Below are 16788 nucleotides of genomic sequence, written 5' to 3'. Positions count from 1 at the left end.
GACAATGGCCAAATTTTTCATGGGGCTAAGCAAGCACTGTGGATTCAAAATACAGGAACAGATTCACAAAGGTCCCCAAATTATTTTGCAAATCTCAGCCAGGCTGCTCACTGAAACCCCAGGTCTTCAAGGGGAGATCACAGAGGGAGGTGGGTCTAACTAAGCCCTACAAGAGACCACACTGTGGCTCAGACACCAAGAGCTGGTGCTGTGTGTGCTGAACTAACACCACTGCACACCTGAGGAAACAAAAAGCCACATCCCACCAGGTGCCTGCAATGTGCTCCAGGCTCCACACACACCTCCACAGCTCAGGTGCATCCTGAAGGATGGGATCATCAAAGGCCACATACACTTTCAACTCCCCAAGCATTTGCCTTTTAATAGGTTTTGGCCAGAAAAGATTGATTTTTCCAGGCCCTTCACCCTGATCCCTTGGACACTACTAAGCAGAGAATTTCTGTAAGAGGCCCACAGACTCTGATTAGAGCAGTGTTTAAATGCCCCTCTTGCATTAAATGTGTACAAATGTATGGCTCAGCAGGAGCAGAAGGTAATTGTATAAATATAATAAATACCTGCACAAATACTATTCAGAATGAAAATAGACTGAGAACAGACATTTGGTGAGGAGTTATACAGAGATTCAAGGCAATGGAGTGTACAGGAATTTTCCTTTTCTCTTGAGGTGCTTGCATGCTTTAACACATGGAGAGAGAAATTATTCTCTTTGCTAATCAAAGCCTCAGACTTGTATCTAGCTGAGCCCTGTAGGTTGCTTTGAGAGCAAGGACAGGAATATTGCTGCCATTTTCACACCCCTGGCTGGACAAGAGCTCCTGCAGGTGATCACGGGGGATTCTTACCGAGCCACCGTGGCATCCCAGGTTTCCTCCCAAGCAATCGGCTCTGGGGGGCTGAAGCGCCTCTCTCCAAGGGGAGGGGCAGCGTAAGGGACCCCCAGGAACTGGCTGATGTTTCTCCATTCTGAGCCAATGTGGATCACCTGGGATTTGCCCATCAGATACCCGTGGGACGGGATGTACGCTCTTGGGGTTGAATCTGATTCTTCAATGGGCAGGAGTAAATCTATCAGAGGGGGAGCAGAGGAAAAATAATTTGGTTTTTTTCAAGTTAGGACCATTTCAGAAATGAAAATTAGTCCCATTTCCCATAGTTTTAAATTGTTAAGTGTCCACTTCTTTAAATGAAACATAGATAAATTTACTGTTACTCTTTTTCTATAAAATACTTCATTAAAAAACAGCTAAGTTACACCTCCTGCTATTTTTCTCCTAAAACAATGTATTTGATATGCAGGAACAAAATTCATAGTCATGGGACTAAAACTAAAACCAAACCTGCAACAAGCAATAAACACACAGTGATTTCATGTCTCAGTTTGTGATTTTGTTCTACTTAGAAACTGCTTTTTCTCTCATTGAGTTTCAACTTAGAAGGTTCTCATTGACTTCACAGAATTTCATCGAAAAGGAAAATTTTCTTCCCTTTCCCCTTATTGTTACCTGGGTTCTAATTACCTTTAATAAATAAAACAACCAGTATTACATAAAAAGAAAGCAGTCTCTTTAAAAATCAGGGGGAATAAACCCAGCAAAATTTACAGTTTCAAGTAAGTATGTAACCAAACAACAGAATTTTCACTTATCTATACTGTCTACACAACTTCTTTTCCTCTCTTAATTCATTTTCACTTTTTTAAACAATTATTTCATCCTGCATAGGGAGCAGGGATATCTGTTTGTTTTCTTTGTTTTCTCTAGAGATTTTCCTTAGTACTTTCAACTGACAGTGGCTTTTCAACACTCGGAGTTATTCTCCAAGCTTAAAAGGAAGAGCATATCAAAGCATCTTCTGCAGATGAAAAGCTAAGAGCTGGACTTGCATTACTGTTGTTGTCTGGTTTTACTATTCTGCACCTTCAAAATATCTTTCATAAACCAGACTTCCTCTGTTATGCCTGCTTCAACACCAGAGGGTAACACTATTATTTCATGCATTTTTAAAACAGTATTTGGGGACATTTTTCCCATCCCCTTAACTGCAACTCCTCTGAAACAGCCATGGACAAGTGTCTAGGAGACATCCACATTGATTTTTGAGGTGAGGAATTCCTCAGTCCCCCATTCACAAGAGTTGTGCACAGACCACCACAGGTGAGGTCCTTCCTCCACAGCTCTAACCCGTTCTTACCTTGTCTCCTATAGATATAGGCAGCAGGTTCTTTGAGTAAAACCCAGCAGCTGTGCCCTTGCAGGCCATGTGTGCATATCTGGGTATCAGGGTAGAAAATGCACCTTATTGCTGAAGGCTGGATTTCCAGTGTAACCACTATACATGACTGGTTCTTTGAACAAGCTGTGAGGTGAGGCATGAAGAAAAAGAGCAGGTAAAAATGTTATATTTTGCATGACAGTGTTAAGCTGTTCTTAAAAGAAAGGTTTTACAACAGTGAAGCAACGAGGATTTAATGTAATTCAGAGTAATGGGACATAAATGTCCTCAAATGCCCAGAACATTCTCCAAAATGGGAGAGTTCTCCAAAATTCTCCAAAGGACAGAAGGTTATATTGGCCTTAAAATGGAATAATGCAGCAAAAAGAACTATTATCACAGGTTTTAGAAGGAGAAAGACATCATCTAGTAAAGTGTTGATAACCTCATCTGAATTCCAACTGTCCTTAGTGAGTAAATGGGAATTTTCCCTTATTTCTACCACTGTGGCACTGAGGATTTCCCAGCCATGTGAAACTAAGGGACTCTCTCTCTCTAGTCAGGCTGTAGATTGAAGTAATTCTCTTTGCTGTTACTACAGCTCAATCCCTGCTTCCCCCAAGCTCTCAGTTAACCCTCCCTCACACACCACTGCCACAGGTTCCTTTAGATAATGGCAAGTGAGTTTAGAAAATGGCAGTGGCACTTCAGAAAAGCAAAACATTATTGCTTTAAGTCTTTGTTATAATATTCTCCCAGCTGAACAATGCCAGGAGAAGTAAGAGATCTCTGTGCCCAAAAAGTGTCAAAATTACCTAATTACTGTAGGGCATTTTATATCTGCTGCACCTCTCTTTAGTTAAACAACTTCAGACCCCCTCTCTCAGATTAGGAAACACTGGGATAGTCTTTAAAAACAAGTAAAATTAGTGTATCTATATCAGAAATGGAAAAGCTGTTTTTGGATTTCAGGCTTACAAGTCAGTATTTTCTGTAAAGCTGTGAATGACCATTCCTTACCAGACAGGCAAAAATCTCTGGCAGTGGAGAAGTCATTGGATATATCTCTGCTAACATGCACAACTTCAAAGTTTGAGATGGATGAATCCATGAGAACAGATGACACATTTAAGGGTTGCCATGCATCCACATACTCTGTAAAATGAACCATAAAAAAATAAAATATGACTAGAAGGAGCAGTAAAAATTTCACAGGAAACTAATATAGAGTTTAAAGCATTGGGGAGCTCCTCAATGAACAAGTGTCATCTTCCTTTGCATCAGCTGAGAATAAATTAAATATTCAAAGGCCTTTGGTTGACTTGAAGGTCCAATCCCGTGTTCAAAGGTCAGATATTAATTGGTTTACAAAGTTATTTAATAAAGAAATAGGCAAATCCAGGGCAGCTTTATCCAGGTTTGAAGGTAAATCCAACTGACTAAAATAAAAGGTTTCTGACCAGCCCTAATTACATTACAGGGCATGGGTTATATGTTTGCATGTAAGTTCCTGAATAGGTACAGCCACTAACTTCTTGGAAAGTAAATGGAGGTTAATTTGATCATTTTAATTTGATTTTGTGGACATAATTATATTAATTTGTATGAACAGTTTTAATGTCATGTAACTTGTACATAATTAAGATTTCACTCAATTTCATAGCCATATATATATACAAATATGTGCATATGTATAAATATAATCATGTGTATTACATATATGTATATTCCCATATATACATTTAACATCCATGCACTTGTGTGAGCATGCATGTACACATATGTACTAACTCTGGTATTCCTCAAGAATTGTCCTTCTGTCTCAAACTATATTTTAAAGAAATACCACAGTCTTTTCTCATACACAAACAGATAAAAATATCTGAGAACTCCCAATTTTGCACACAGAAGACAAAAAGGGTTTGGGACAGAACGAGCCTTTAATTATTTTAGTTTCTTTCGATATGTTTTAAAAGCAAAAGGCCCTGCTGTGGCCACTGAGTCCTAAACAGTGGGTTGGTGTTGCCCTCTCCATGTAATTGTAGGGTGAGGACTGAACAGAGTCAGCAGTTCCTTTGCTATTCCTGGTGAGCAGCTCTTGCCCTTGACCTCATTGACCCACACAGATGCAAAAGTCATGACCTGTCATTTCATTAAACATTTCTTTTATTCTACTGAGAAACCAGCGACTTGTAAAGATGGCCAAAGTTTCCTTTCTGCCCCTCTCATGGAAAGACAGTTTGAGCACAGGACTCAACAGCAGACATCAGGCTGAGGTCAGGGGTCCATACAATCAACTTGAAAGTCCTGGTGTTGACACACTTGTCCAGTTGATGAAAACCCAAGACCCAAAACACATCACAGACATGGCTGGTTGCACCATTCCTTGAGCAAATAGGCAGGGAGTAGCAGTGAATAAAATCAATTTCATAACTATTGTATAATTCACTACAACACAGAGCAACTGCCACAATTCAGGACTGTACAATGATGAAAAAAGTCTTTTCTTTTGCAGGGTAAATACTTCCCTAGGAAATGTAAACCTCAAGCATGAGTTATCTCATGAAGGACAAGCTGAAAAAAACTGATGTGCTGCCACCATTTCCGAGGTGGTTTCCTTAGGGCTTGGTTCCTTTGCCATCCTCCTGCTGAAGAAAACATCTGATAGAGTGATGAACTGACCCTCTGTATTCCACAGAACTTCACGAAGTTCAGGTTTTGAACTAGAGGCAAGAAAGCAGGACTGGGCTCCACGGGTCCTTTACAACCAAAATCATTCCATTCCTCTTATAGTTTTGAGCAACTTTTCTGAGAGAGGCTGAAAGTCTCCAGCTAAGTAGAAACTGAGGTTGAATTGGTGTTGCACTGCTTATTGTTAACACCACAAGCTTATTTGAGTCACAGAGAGGCAAAGTCATCACCAGTGCTACATTCAGAGGGGATCTGAATTGTTCAGGAGCAGTGACCCTGCAGCCACAGCTTGACTTGTGTAACAGATTCACCGCACTGGATTTCTTTCTTCCCATTAAGGACTGACTATTCAATTATTTTAGAGGAACAGAGTGATTTTAGTCATGTGGAAGTGACTGTTTTTCATATTGTCAATGGTTTCTCTTTTTTAGAAACACCCACTATGAGCTGTTGCATGACCTGTGTTAGAAAACTTCAGCCTCTACATCTAGGGTGACACTTTGTGGCACTTATTTAGAAAGATTATAGACATCAGTTTTAAGTGAAGGAGAATTAACCATTGCATCCCCTCCAGAAATTTTCTGCCTGCATTACCTGATCCCCCCAGGTCTTTCTTTTCCAGATTGAACCTTACCAATTTATGTTCTCGGTTAGTGCCTTTGTTTTTGTTTTTCTGAAGAACAAGATTTCTTTTATCAATATGACTCAAAGTTTGTTTTTACCTAAGAGCAATGTTGCCATCCTGTGCTATCCACAGCACCAGCAGCTGAGGTCCTACTGCTGGAACAACCAAAATCTCTCTAGGGTCAAACACAAAGCTTGAAATTACCAGCTGTGGTTCTTTCAAAAGAGAGTCTGGACTCCACTGTAACACAAAAAGTCTGCATGCACCAGTGGTTTTGGAAGATGTTTCCCCAGACTCTCTTCCTATAGCTTCCCTGACTCACCAAGTGACCTCGAGCAAGTCTCATCATCCTCATTTGCCTTCATTTCCAACAGGCCAAACATTCAGAGGGGTCCTTGCCCTCTCAGGAAGGAAATTCAAAATAAATCCACAAAAAAAAAAAAGAAACTTTTTGGATTTACACCTCTGATGCTTGAATTTTGCCTCCTATACCTATTTCACAACATCAACTTTGTACTTCTACACCAGAAATTTATTTTATCCCTTTATGTGGGTAGAGCCAAGTCAGGAGCATACCTTATATACATATGAGGCACACTGGGAACTTTGTAGCCTGTGTAGGCATGGAAGAGTGACCACTCATGATGCAAACATCCACAGCTCATACAGTCCTACCTAAACTGATTATTCCTTGCCCCAAATCTCACAGAAGTGACCCTTGCCACCTCCCACATGCAAGGTTCTTTAGACTGGGTTGGGGTTTAGCTTTTTGGGTTTTTTTTCATACTCTGTCCTGGACAATGCATTGATGATCTCAGGTCAGGTTTAAATGCTGAGACTCACAGTTTTTTCCTTTTCCCTATTTTTGCCCAGCTGACCCCAGATGCAGAGAGATGCAGTGACATTAATGCTTATTTTAACATTAGAGCAAAACTCCTTAACCCAGAGCCATGCATGGCACCACTGTGGACATTGACAATCAGCAGTGAGCTGCTAGAGAGATTTTGGATATTACTTGGTTCTTCTCTTCTGAAAGCAGATCCAGCAATGCCCACAGCCATGCACATCCACTTCATTCCATGAGCAAAACACCACTTTCCATGGCTGATGTAAATTTGCCTCATACAGAAACTGCTCTCCCAAGGCAGAGCTACAGACTGGCCCTGTGCTACTGGCAGTGCACAGTGCACCTGATGGCTGGAAGACATTCCTGATTTATATATAGGTTAAGCACTGACCTCCCAACCCACATTTTGGCTAAGGCTTTCATTGGATAATTACAGCCCTCTGAATCCAGCCATCCCTCTAACTCTTATTGCAAAATTATAGATCTCCCATATAGAGAGCCTCACTCTTCCAGATGTTCTTGTTTGGGTAGGCAAGATTTAAGACTGGATTTGCAAAAAGACTCACACTGGTCTTACTCTGTTCCCACTCCAGTCACGAGAGCACAAGACTGGAATAGATTTCCTGGAGACACCAAATTCAGCCTCCCACTCTCACAGGCAATAAGGGTATAAAACCCTTCTCATAAAGTCAACAAAAATTTCATCACTGACTTCAGTGGAAGAAAAGAGGCATCAATTGTGAGTTTGCTGTAAAATTTAACACTTGATATAAGTAAACAGATACAGATAGGTAAAGAGATACAGAAGTGCATTAAAATCACAAGTTAAATTTAAAAGAAAACTTGTGAAGTTGAGGAGGTAAATCTGAGGTTCACTATGCCTGATTTATGTTTGAAAGACAAATTCTGATCTTAATTCTGAAATTTGTGAGTCATATTTAATACCCCTGACTCAAACCCAAAACATGCTTGCAGATTGAACTTACTGCATTCTATTCTATTCTATTCTATTCTATTCTATTCTATTCTATTCTATTCTATTCTATTCTATTCTATTCTATTCTATTCTATTCTATTCTATTCTATTCTATTCTAATTTCCAGAGGTTTTTTTCAACAGATTGCTAACCTGTCTGTGTACCAGCTATCTCCAAAGCTAGCAAATCATCAGCACAGAGTGGACCTGCAGAAAATATACTCTTCCTAAAATATAACTACTTCTCATTTTTGTTGATCCATTGAGATTTGTATAATTCAAAATGAGTGATTTTATTTAAACTGCTGCATAATAACGGTAATCACACCTCAGACAAGTCTCAAAAATAACAACTGTGTATTTATGGCCTTTAGCAGGGAGCAATCTCACTATGATCCTGTTAAATACAAGCTTTCTGTCTCCTTTAGGAGTGCAAATTATAGCAAATGATATAGTAAGGGGATATTAAAAATGTAGTAGGTATTTATCCAGGTTTAAAATAAGCTGTTTTCAAAAGGCTAAAATCTTCATTTTACAAACAATAAAAATCAAACTTAAAACCAAAGATGGGATAATTCCACATCAGAGATCAAATTTTCTGTGTGGGAGCATGGTAAATCAGTTCCCAAAATTGGATAAAATTAAGGTTGTCTTTGTTTCACACCAAGGATGTCTCTGAAAAATATTCAACATTGTGGAAAAACAGGAAGATAAAGGATACTATTAATCACCAAAGTCAGCTACATCAGCACTTGTAGCTACAGCAGCATCTCTCTTGAGAATGGAAACACCCCATGTGCAGACACAGCCCGCTGGGAAATGTATTCTCATGTTGGAATATCCTGCAGCCACTGCTCTGCTCAGTCCTGCCTGAAGGGAATGACTATAAATCATCAGGGGATCACAGGAGGCAGGAACAGCAAGGGGCTAACAGATCCTTCAGCCACATGCCTGGGTGGTTTCTCAATTAATTACTCGATTTGCATGGAGAGGGAACAGAGCCCACATGATCTGTATGTAACCCACAGGGCCATGCAGGAGCCACCCTGAAAGGGCCACTGCCTCCTAACAGCTGCCAAATCTAAAACAGATAGACATGTTCTAGTTAGAACTTAAGACAAAAATATTCATTAAAGTCTTGGTAATTACTGTGTACAACTAATAAATCCTGTAACAAAGTCAAAAGTCATCAGGGTTGCTCCTCCCACACACACAGGAGTATTTTCAGGCTCTCCAGTCTGCTTTAAGCACAAGTATTCTTTCTATAAATTCACATAATATGTCTCATGGATTGTTTTGCTTCTTTAAGACTAATTTGCAAACACATAAAAATTTATAGAGATCAAACCTTGTGCATAAACTGTTTGAAAAACAGCTTGCATATTTGGAAAATAATAATACAAAATGATATCATTAAAAAAACTGTTTTCTTATCTTGCCTAGCTTTCAGCTGGCTGCAGGAAGTTCCATCTCAAACCTAATTATGAGACCTGGCTGATCTCTCTTTATAAGACAGTCCACCATATTCACACAACTGAGCAGAGCTGTTATTTAAATACCAGCCTAAGTAAACCAAGACTGCAGGATGACATATGAGCATTTTCAGCATGGGAAGTCTTAAAATAACATCTGTTCTCCCATTGGAAAAGGTCACAGATTGTACCTGAAGCTCCCCACAGATGGTTCCATACTCAGTGTCATCACAGCAGATGAACTTCTACAGGGGGAAAAAAATGCTCCAAACATAACAAGTCAGACTTTCCCAGTCAGTTCAGGCTATTAATTTTTTAAGCACCACTTCTCAGATCACAGAAACTATGTGGAAATCACAACAGAGCAGCAGGAGCATGCTCTGCTCCATGCCACAGGTGTGCAGAAGTAAATGGAAGAATTCCTTCAGTTAAATATGAAAACCATACATGTGGTTAAACCCTCTGCAGCCTGGAGATGAGATGACTTGCAGACTTTAGCCTTGTAGCAGAAAGGCTTTCGCAAGTAGGCAAAATGTGCTGAAGCAACAACAAATCCATGAGAATTCAGGTAAAAGACATTGTGCAGTTCACCTCCCTCCTGCTAGAGAGCAGTGGGCTACAGCCACTACAGAGCACTAATTCCCCTTTTTCACAGACTAATGTGTATCTCGTGAATGTTAGAAACACACAGCAGTGTTGTTTGTAGGGGCAATAATTTGGGAAAAGCTCACTGGAGCCTCAGGCTTTTGAGAGAAATCACAGGGCTGCAATGGGCTGCTGGATGAACATTCTGGTCAAGACAAAGAACAGGAAGAACCCTGATCCTCTCCTTTTGCTGTATCTCTCCCAGGATTGCCCTTACATTGGGAAGGGTCTTTTCTTGCCTCTCCCTAGTGGCTGCAGACTGGTCTATGACAAGACATGAAAAGAAGTTGCCCCTGAAAATTATTTTTGTCATTGCAGATTCAAAGGTCTAGATGTTTTATGGTGATTACTGCTGATGAACTTCTTCAAACCCCAGACTAGGGAACAGACAGAAAATAAGCATCTCCCTCAACACCTTCAAAGGTATTTGAGAGTGGCCTCAGAATGACATTAACCAGCTCCCCTGTAATCCTGGATTTGTATGTCCAGCTTTGTCCCTGATCTGACCCTCCTTCTCTAAGGCTAAAAAAACTTCCTTGCTGCAGACTTCCCCCTGGTCTGAATATCCTGAAGGCTGGACTTGCCATGAATGACTGAGGTGAAGAAGGCACCTTGTCCTTTTCCTTTGTCATCAGGTCTCCTGCCCCATTCAGCAGCCCCACATTTTCCCTACCTTTCCTTTTACTATCCCTGTACTTGTAAAAAGGCTTCCTGTTGGGATCTTGCCATTGTTTTATGGTCTCACAATGCCTCTACCCTCTCTGTTGAGAAGAACAATGAGTAAAACAGGCAAAGTATCTACTTCCCACCAGGCTGAAAATAAGTCTGCTCATCTGGGTTTCTTCACAACACATTGAGGCTGCAAACACCACAGATTTTGAATGGAGCAGCACCCTGACTGCAAATGGGAGAAAGGAACGTGCTGGGCACTCTGTCCTGAGCATTGCAAACTGGAGGAAATGAGGCAGTCAATGCATTAACTTTCGATGAAATGTAGTTCTTAATTGAGCTCCAGTTAACCGGATCTAACTCTGGATTGGATATAACATTAGCTTCACAATTTTGCATAGCCTTCTGGCAAAGTATGCAAATTTAAGTATTTTTCTGATCTTTCAATGGAAAATTTTATATTTTTTATATATATAGATATGCTTACATTCGCACACACACATATCTACTCATGGCAGTGCCCTTTAAATAGTGACAATTTCTCACACTCACCATCTGGCTATCACAGAGCAGCCACAGAAATTTTTTATCCCCATGTACAAACATTACCACAATGCACAAAATTCAGTAAATGCTGGCTTTTGTGTGATGCCCAGCTATAAAACAATTAGTCTTCTATAGCACATATTAATATAACATACAATCATAAAATGTTTGGAAGCAATGTTTTTGAAAATTTTCTAAAACCTCCGCCAACACATCCAGATAACAATCTGACCTTAATGACCAGTACTTTTACCTATTGAAATGAGGCAAAAATAAGGACAGACGGTGCCCAGTTGCATTTTGAACATGTTGCTCTGGTGGTGTCAGAGCCCCAAAGTGTCCAAGAAACCAGTGCTAATTTGACTCGCAGCCTTGCTGTGCTCTGTAATTAAGTGACTTCACCTGACCACTATCAGTCCCCAGGACAAACACTCCAAGCCAGAATCCTGTGTCCTTGTGGGAAGCTCTGCTTGCCTGGGCTGTTTAGGCAGATCTCTGCAAACCAGAGACATCCCCAGCTGCTCTGCATTTGGAAAGATGACCTGGGAGTGGGTGTGATAGATCAGGGTTGTTACAAAAGAGGAGCACCTCACTTGCTGGGGTGACTCTTCTGGGCAGCCTTTAGAGTCAAAAGCAAACAGCAGGAAGACCTAATCTCCCGATTTTCTTAAGTGCTGTTTAGGTCACTGTTTTCCTAGATTTAAGGAAGCAAGAAAAAAATTAAAGAAAAATGACAAAATTACTACCAAGCTTCACTCTGGGGGGAAGAAGGCTTTAGTGAAGTTGTTTTCCACATCCCATGGGAAAAACAGTTTGCAAAGGAGTTGAATTTCCTAACCTACACACCAGGCCTACCCCACCATCTCCTCAAAGTGTTTCACACAAAAGTTATTTCTGCTTACCTACAAAGATAGGAGTTTTCCTTCTATTGCATTAAAGTGATCATTTTAAAAGCACAAATTCTACTAAAAAATAGACCAAACTTGATCATGACTGGTGGTTATGACTATGATGATAAGACAGATCATAATAAATTCCAAACTGAGTATTGAAAATTCTTTGCAAATATCAATTCTCCTGCATGCTCAGTTGCATATGCTTTAAAGAAAGACAGGTTCAGTCAGATTAAATATTTGTTCAGATTACAGAAAATCAAAGGCAGAGATGGAAGTGACTTCTCAATTTCAGTATAACTGGAGGGTAAAATTGAGTTTTCTAATAACCAGTGCACCCTCTTTCTTTCTGTTATACATAGCATTTTGCAGCTATGCAGTGTATTTGTGGAAAGAACACCTCAGGGAAGCCTGGAGCTGCTGACAATTTGCATATATTTTTAGGGGGCGATAGACACAAAGCCCTGAAAGACAGCAGTTAGGTTTCATTACTAAGAAGATCCACCCACTTTTAAAATAATACATGAGATATTCGTTGTATCTGGAAAGTGATGCAACGTCCACACTCATAAATAATTTTTTTTCATCAGTCCTGCCAAATATTTTGGCAGTCTCAGTGACCTCATGTGGCAATGAGTATGAGAAATTAGGTCAGCATTGTGGACATGACAGTTCTTTCATTTAAATGACACACAATTAATGAAAATGGATAAACACCTAAATGAGTAACCTCATGGGGAACACATTCATTATAGTGTTATCGTTCAGCAATATGTACAAAACAGAGGATGGGGGCATTTTTACTGCTTTTTTTTTTTTTTTTTGAGGTGGTTTGTTTAGTTTTAATTTTGTTCAATTCATAAATACACTTACCACTTTCTGGTCTGAGTGGGAAACTAACAGGTGGACATAGGTTGGGAATGGTGCTCTTCAAGTCAGCTAAAAGCAGAAAAAAAACAACACAATTGAAAACCATAATACTTGAAGTTTTAAAATGCAATTGATACTCAATATTTTCAGATTACTTCTTGGAACTGGATGTAGCATCTTCTCCCCACAAACACCAAAAGTAAGGCTGCAAGGCTACTTTGCTATCTAATCCTTTTGAGCTCGTACATGAAACCAGACCTCCCTAAATTTATATATATATATATATATGAACATTCCTACAAACACTTTTTAAGATACAGTTATGAACAGCTCATTTCAGTATTTCTGTGTTTTTCCTATGTCCCTCTCTGTATTCAGGTTTCTGCACCAGGGGAGACACAAAATTCTCTCTGCTTCCAGCAAACTGGAATTTCTCAGAAACATGAATTAGAAACAAGGCATTTTCCAGCACAACTTTACAAATTTAAGATCAAATAAGAATTCATCATAACCAAAACTTCATATTTGTTTCCATATAAAAGACTTCTCATTTGCTGAGATACTCCCCATAAATATTTAGTAATCACAAATAATAAATATTAAATTTCCCTTGTGCATTCATATTTTGTAAAACACTTTGGCTAGTCAAACCAATTATAAATTCTCCACTAAGACACAATAAATGACCATCCCTAAAGAAGATGAAGGCAGATCAGATTTTGTTAACTTCTTCCAGTAGGTGTTTCCCATGCATGTAACAGACTTTTCTAAAAACTCAGAGGTTTTCCCATTCACAGAAGTGAAAGATTGGGCCTATCCAAAACTCTTTGAAATGCTGCTCTACGTTCCTTTTTGACTGAGCTGCAGCTCTGACTGCACAAAAATAAATTGCCCACAAGCAGAGCTGTGCAGGAAACAGCTCACACATCAGCTTAGCCTGTAATGAAACACGGAGACAGAAGCACCTTCCTCCAACACCCCTGTGGAATACAACCAGACCCTGCATCATGCCAATATCCCACTGCTACAGTAAATCACTCCTTCAGATTTTATTTTCCTTTTTAGCCTTTTTAAAACCTTTTTGTTCCTTTTCCTGGTTCCCCAGACCTTCAACACACCAGCACAACCGATACAAATTTTTGTCTGTAAATATCTCCATTTGCATAAACAGCTGTGCCTTACTGTGTGTTGTGGTGGAAACACATCTGTAACTCCCTTGATGCAGAAGGAAATGTCACTGTCTCTCCTAATATTCCCTACTTTGCATACACCCCAGGCTCCTCCTCTTCCCCATCCCTCTGTCATGTGAGAAACAGCCTTTATTTTTGTTGGTTCTTTGCCAACAAGGGGAAAACAATTCCAAGGAATGGAAGTGTATCTACACCTCTTCACTTCTTCACTCTTACCCTCATCTGCATCTCAACTCCCCCTGCCATCAGGATGTTGCCATTGCTTTATCAGGGTGTTGTTCCCCTCCTCTCAGTGCTAGACCCTCAGCTCACCCCTTCCCAGCTCTCATGATGCTTCCATGCTGTCTCTACCCTTTAGCAAGAGGACTTGGATGGTTCTGTGGGCACAGGGACAGTGCAAGGCTTGAAAAGCTTAACATTGGGTTCATATTTCAGATACTTAGAGCATCAATGAAGGTTTTATTTATCAACACTGTAAAATGCAATGTATTGCCACAATATCTGATCCATCTCTACACAGCTTTAACTGGATTATTTTTCTATCACATTCTCTGGACAATATATCCATGCTTTGTGCCCCCCTCTCCTCTCAGTTATCAGCCTTTGTCTACTCTGCAAGAACTGAGGGAGTATAAAAGCAGAAAAAAGTATATCTTATTCAAAAATTTTCCCTGATTCTGTCAGCATCACCAGACCTGCCCCCAGGGGGGCTCTCTGCCCTGGAATCGTGGCTGTTCTCCCATAAAGAGAGACAAACTCAGGTGAGCAATTGTTTTCCTTATTCTTTCAGTTACATTAAATCAGAGCTTAACAAAGCAGAACTAGACCTGCCCAAAAGGAGTGTGACAAATGGAAAACCCATTTAAAGTTTTCAAAAAAGCAATGAAGCTTTTGTTTCCCCACAGAAAATAAAATCCATCTAGACTAGGAGTGGTTTTGATTCCTCCCGAGAAAATAACACAACATCTCATAACTGCTTTTCTGTTTAAACACCTGATGGCTTTTTACTACTTGAAAAATACAGGCCTACTTTGGAATTTTGTCTTGGTCCTTTCTTTACCAAAACAACCAAAAGTTAATTTTAAATTCTGTAGCAAACCCAAGCCTTTTGAGGTTATGCATCCACATGGATGGTGAAACCATAAGCCCAGGAGTGAGAAACAAAAGATGATTTCCTGACCAGGACTGCACAGTGAGGCAAAATATATTTGAATTCTGACATGGGCCACAAGCTTCCAATAGAATCTAAGAAATTAAATTATAGGTCTTTGAGGTATTGCTATTTCTTTTGTATTAAAATGGATATTAAACTGCACCTTTCTTTCCTTTGTACATACTTGTTTGCCCTGTCTATTTGTGGTCCTTGCAAATGGATCCTGCAGCTGGAAGCTGGAATTTTTATACACTGAAGCCAAATAATAAGCTTCAATGTGCAGAATCCCATTAGAAAGGTCGTGTGTCCTGCATCACTTACCAGGCTTTTGATACCAGCCAAATGGGTGTATTTTGACTTCAGCATCTGGTGAACTGCAATTTGAAATGTGCCAAGCACTTGTTGTTTCCTCAGCACACGTCTGGATGCCAAGGCTGTTCAGAGTCACGCACACGATCTTTCCACCTGCCAAGGATGCACATGGTTATAGAAATAAGGAGGAAAACTTTCCTTTTCCAGATAGTGTTGTGAGGAAAAAGAACACAGCATAGTTCCACTGAGTGTTAAATGAAATTCAACTGACTTAGAAATCAAAGGAAGAAAATACCTGAAATGAGACAAGTATTGAAATTCGTGCTGAAAAATCTCATTGAACTCATTGTGAGGGAAGGTGGGTGCCACCATTAAAATCCATTATAATCCAGTCACAGAGAATTTCACTGAGCATAGGTCAGGACTCTGAGCAAGCAGCCCTTTCATGTCAATGCAATTAAAAATCAGCATGAATGTTGAAAAATATCTCCTACTTACATCAAGATAAATTTTGTCAAAACCCTAGTGTAAATAATTTTGCTCCTGAGAAATATGGAGGGTTTGAAACACAGTTTCATTGAAGATTTCAGCTCATGTTAAAATCACTACTGAAAGTTCTCTTGACTATATGAGTACCAAGACTGGACATCTGAAATGTCATAGATATTAAATATTAATCAGATAAACTCAAACTGCATCCATTTTGCATGTTGAGTGCCTTAATTTTTTTTATTTCTTTTAGAAATAAATTAAATTAAGAAATTCTAAGTCATATTAAATTAATAATTTAATTTAATTTAATTAATTTAAATTAATTTTAATTTAATTTAAATTAATTTAAATTAATTAATTAAATTAATAATAATAAATAAATTAAATTAAAGAAATTCTAAGTCATATTCAGTTAAGACTTCAAATTTCATATGATCATAAGGAGGTATGAAAACTGTCAACTATTTTTTATTTGCACATTAATTCTTATCTAAACTACACTGGATTAATTTTCTAAGCTACTCATTTTTGACCATGTGAAAATTTTGTCTGTTCAACAAAAAAAGGAATTAAAAATATGCATTTCTGAAGTGTTTGAAATTCCAAAATGCATTATAAAAACAGCACATTCTAATGACTTCAGGGAGAGTTGATTAGCACATGACTTCACCAAGACCGAAGTTACATATTTCTGTGGCCTAAATCTGAATTTTTAGTAATATATGAAAATCTATTTCATTGACTTTGAGCTGGGTGGTATCCAAATTTCAACACCAGCTGAAGACTTTCTTCCTCAAGCAGAAGAATAAACTCTGGGAGCAGAGAAGGTCAGACAACCAAGAAAGCCAAAAGGCTAAATGACCCCACAGTATCCACAGGTATTATGTGTTTGCATGCACCTAATTTCAGTAATCAGTCCTTTAGGCTTTAAAAAACGGAACAACATAAAAGGGAAAAAAAATCACTAAAAGAAGTCAAGCAACACTTTTGGGGAGAATTGATGAATGAGAAAAAAATGGAGCTTTATTTTATTTTATGCTGTTGGAACTGCAGCCTTTTAATGACTCATTCTCATGAAGTTTTCTTAATAATTTCTGAAATGTGGAACATGTCTTTGGGCTGAACTAGAAATGGTTATGGTTACTTGAAAATGTGCTGAAGGGAGGTGCATGA

The 16788-nt window shown here is 39.1% G+C and overlaps 1 protein-coding gene across 1 annotated transcript in view; it reads right to left on the bottom strand.

Annotated features, from left to right (window-relative positions):
• The window catches only part of TG (thyroglobulin), a 146078-nt gene that overhangs the window by 74716 nt on the left and 54574 nt on the right, over nt 1–16788 (bottom strand). The window contains exons 34-38 of the mRNA XM_058833014.1: nt 15133–15276; nt 12472–12537; nt 3256–3390; nt 2215–2379; nt 867–1089 (exon numbers count right to left, since the gene is read on the bottom strand). Of these exons, the coding sequence (XP_058688997.1) occupies nt 867–1089; nt 2215–2379; nt 3256–3390; nt 12472–12537; nt 15133–15276 (733 nt within the window). The remainder of the gene's footprint in view (nt 1–866; nt 1090–2214; nt 2380–3255; nt 3391–12471; nt 12538–15132; nt 15277–16788) is intronic.

This window comes from Poecile atricapillus, chromosome 2, assembly GCF_030490865.1.
Source record: "Poecile atricapillus isolate bPoeAtr1 chromosome 2, bPoeAtr1.hap1, whole genome shotgun sequence".
Classification (NCBI taxonomy): Eukaryota; Metazoa; Chordata; class Aves; order Passeriformes; family Paridae; genus Poecile; species Poecile atricapillus.
This window is presented reverse-complemented; position numbering and strand designations above follow the sequence as displayed.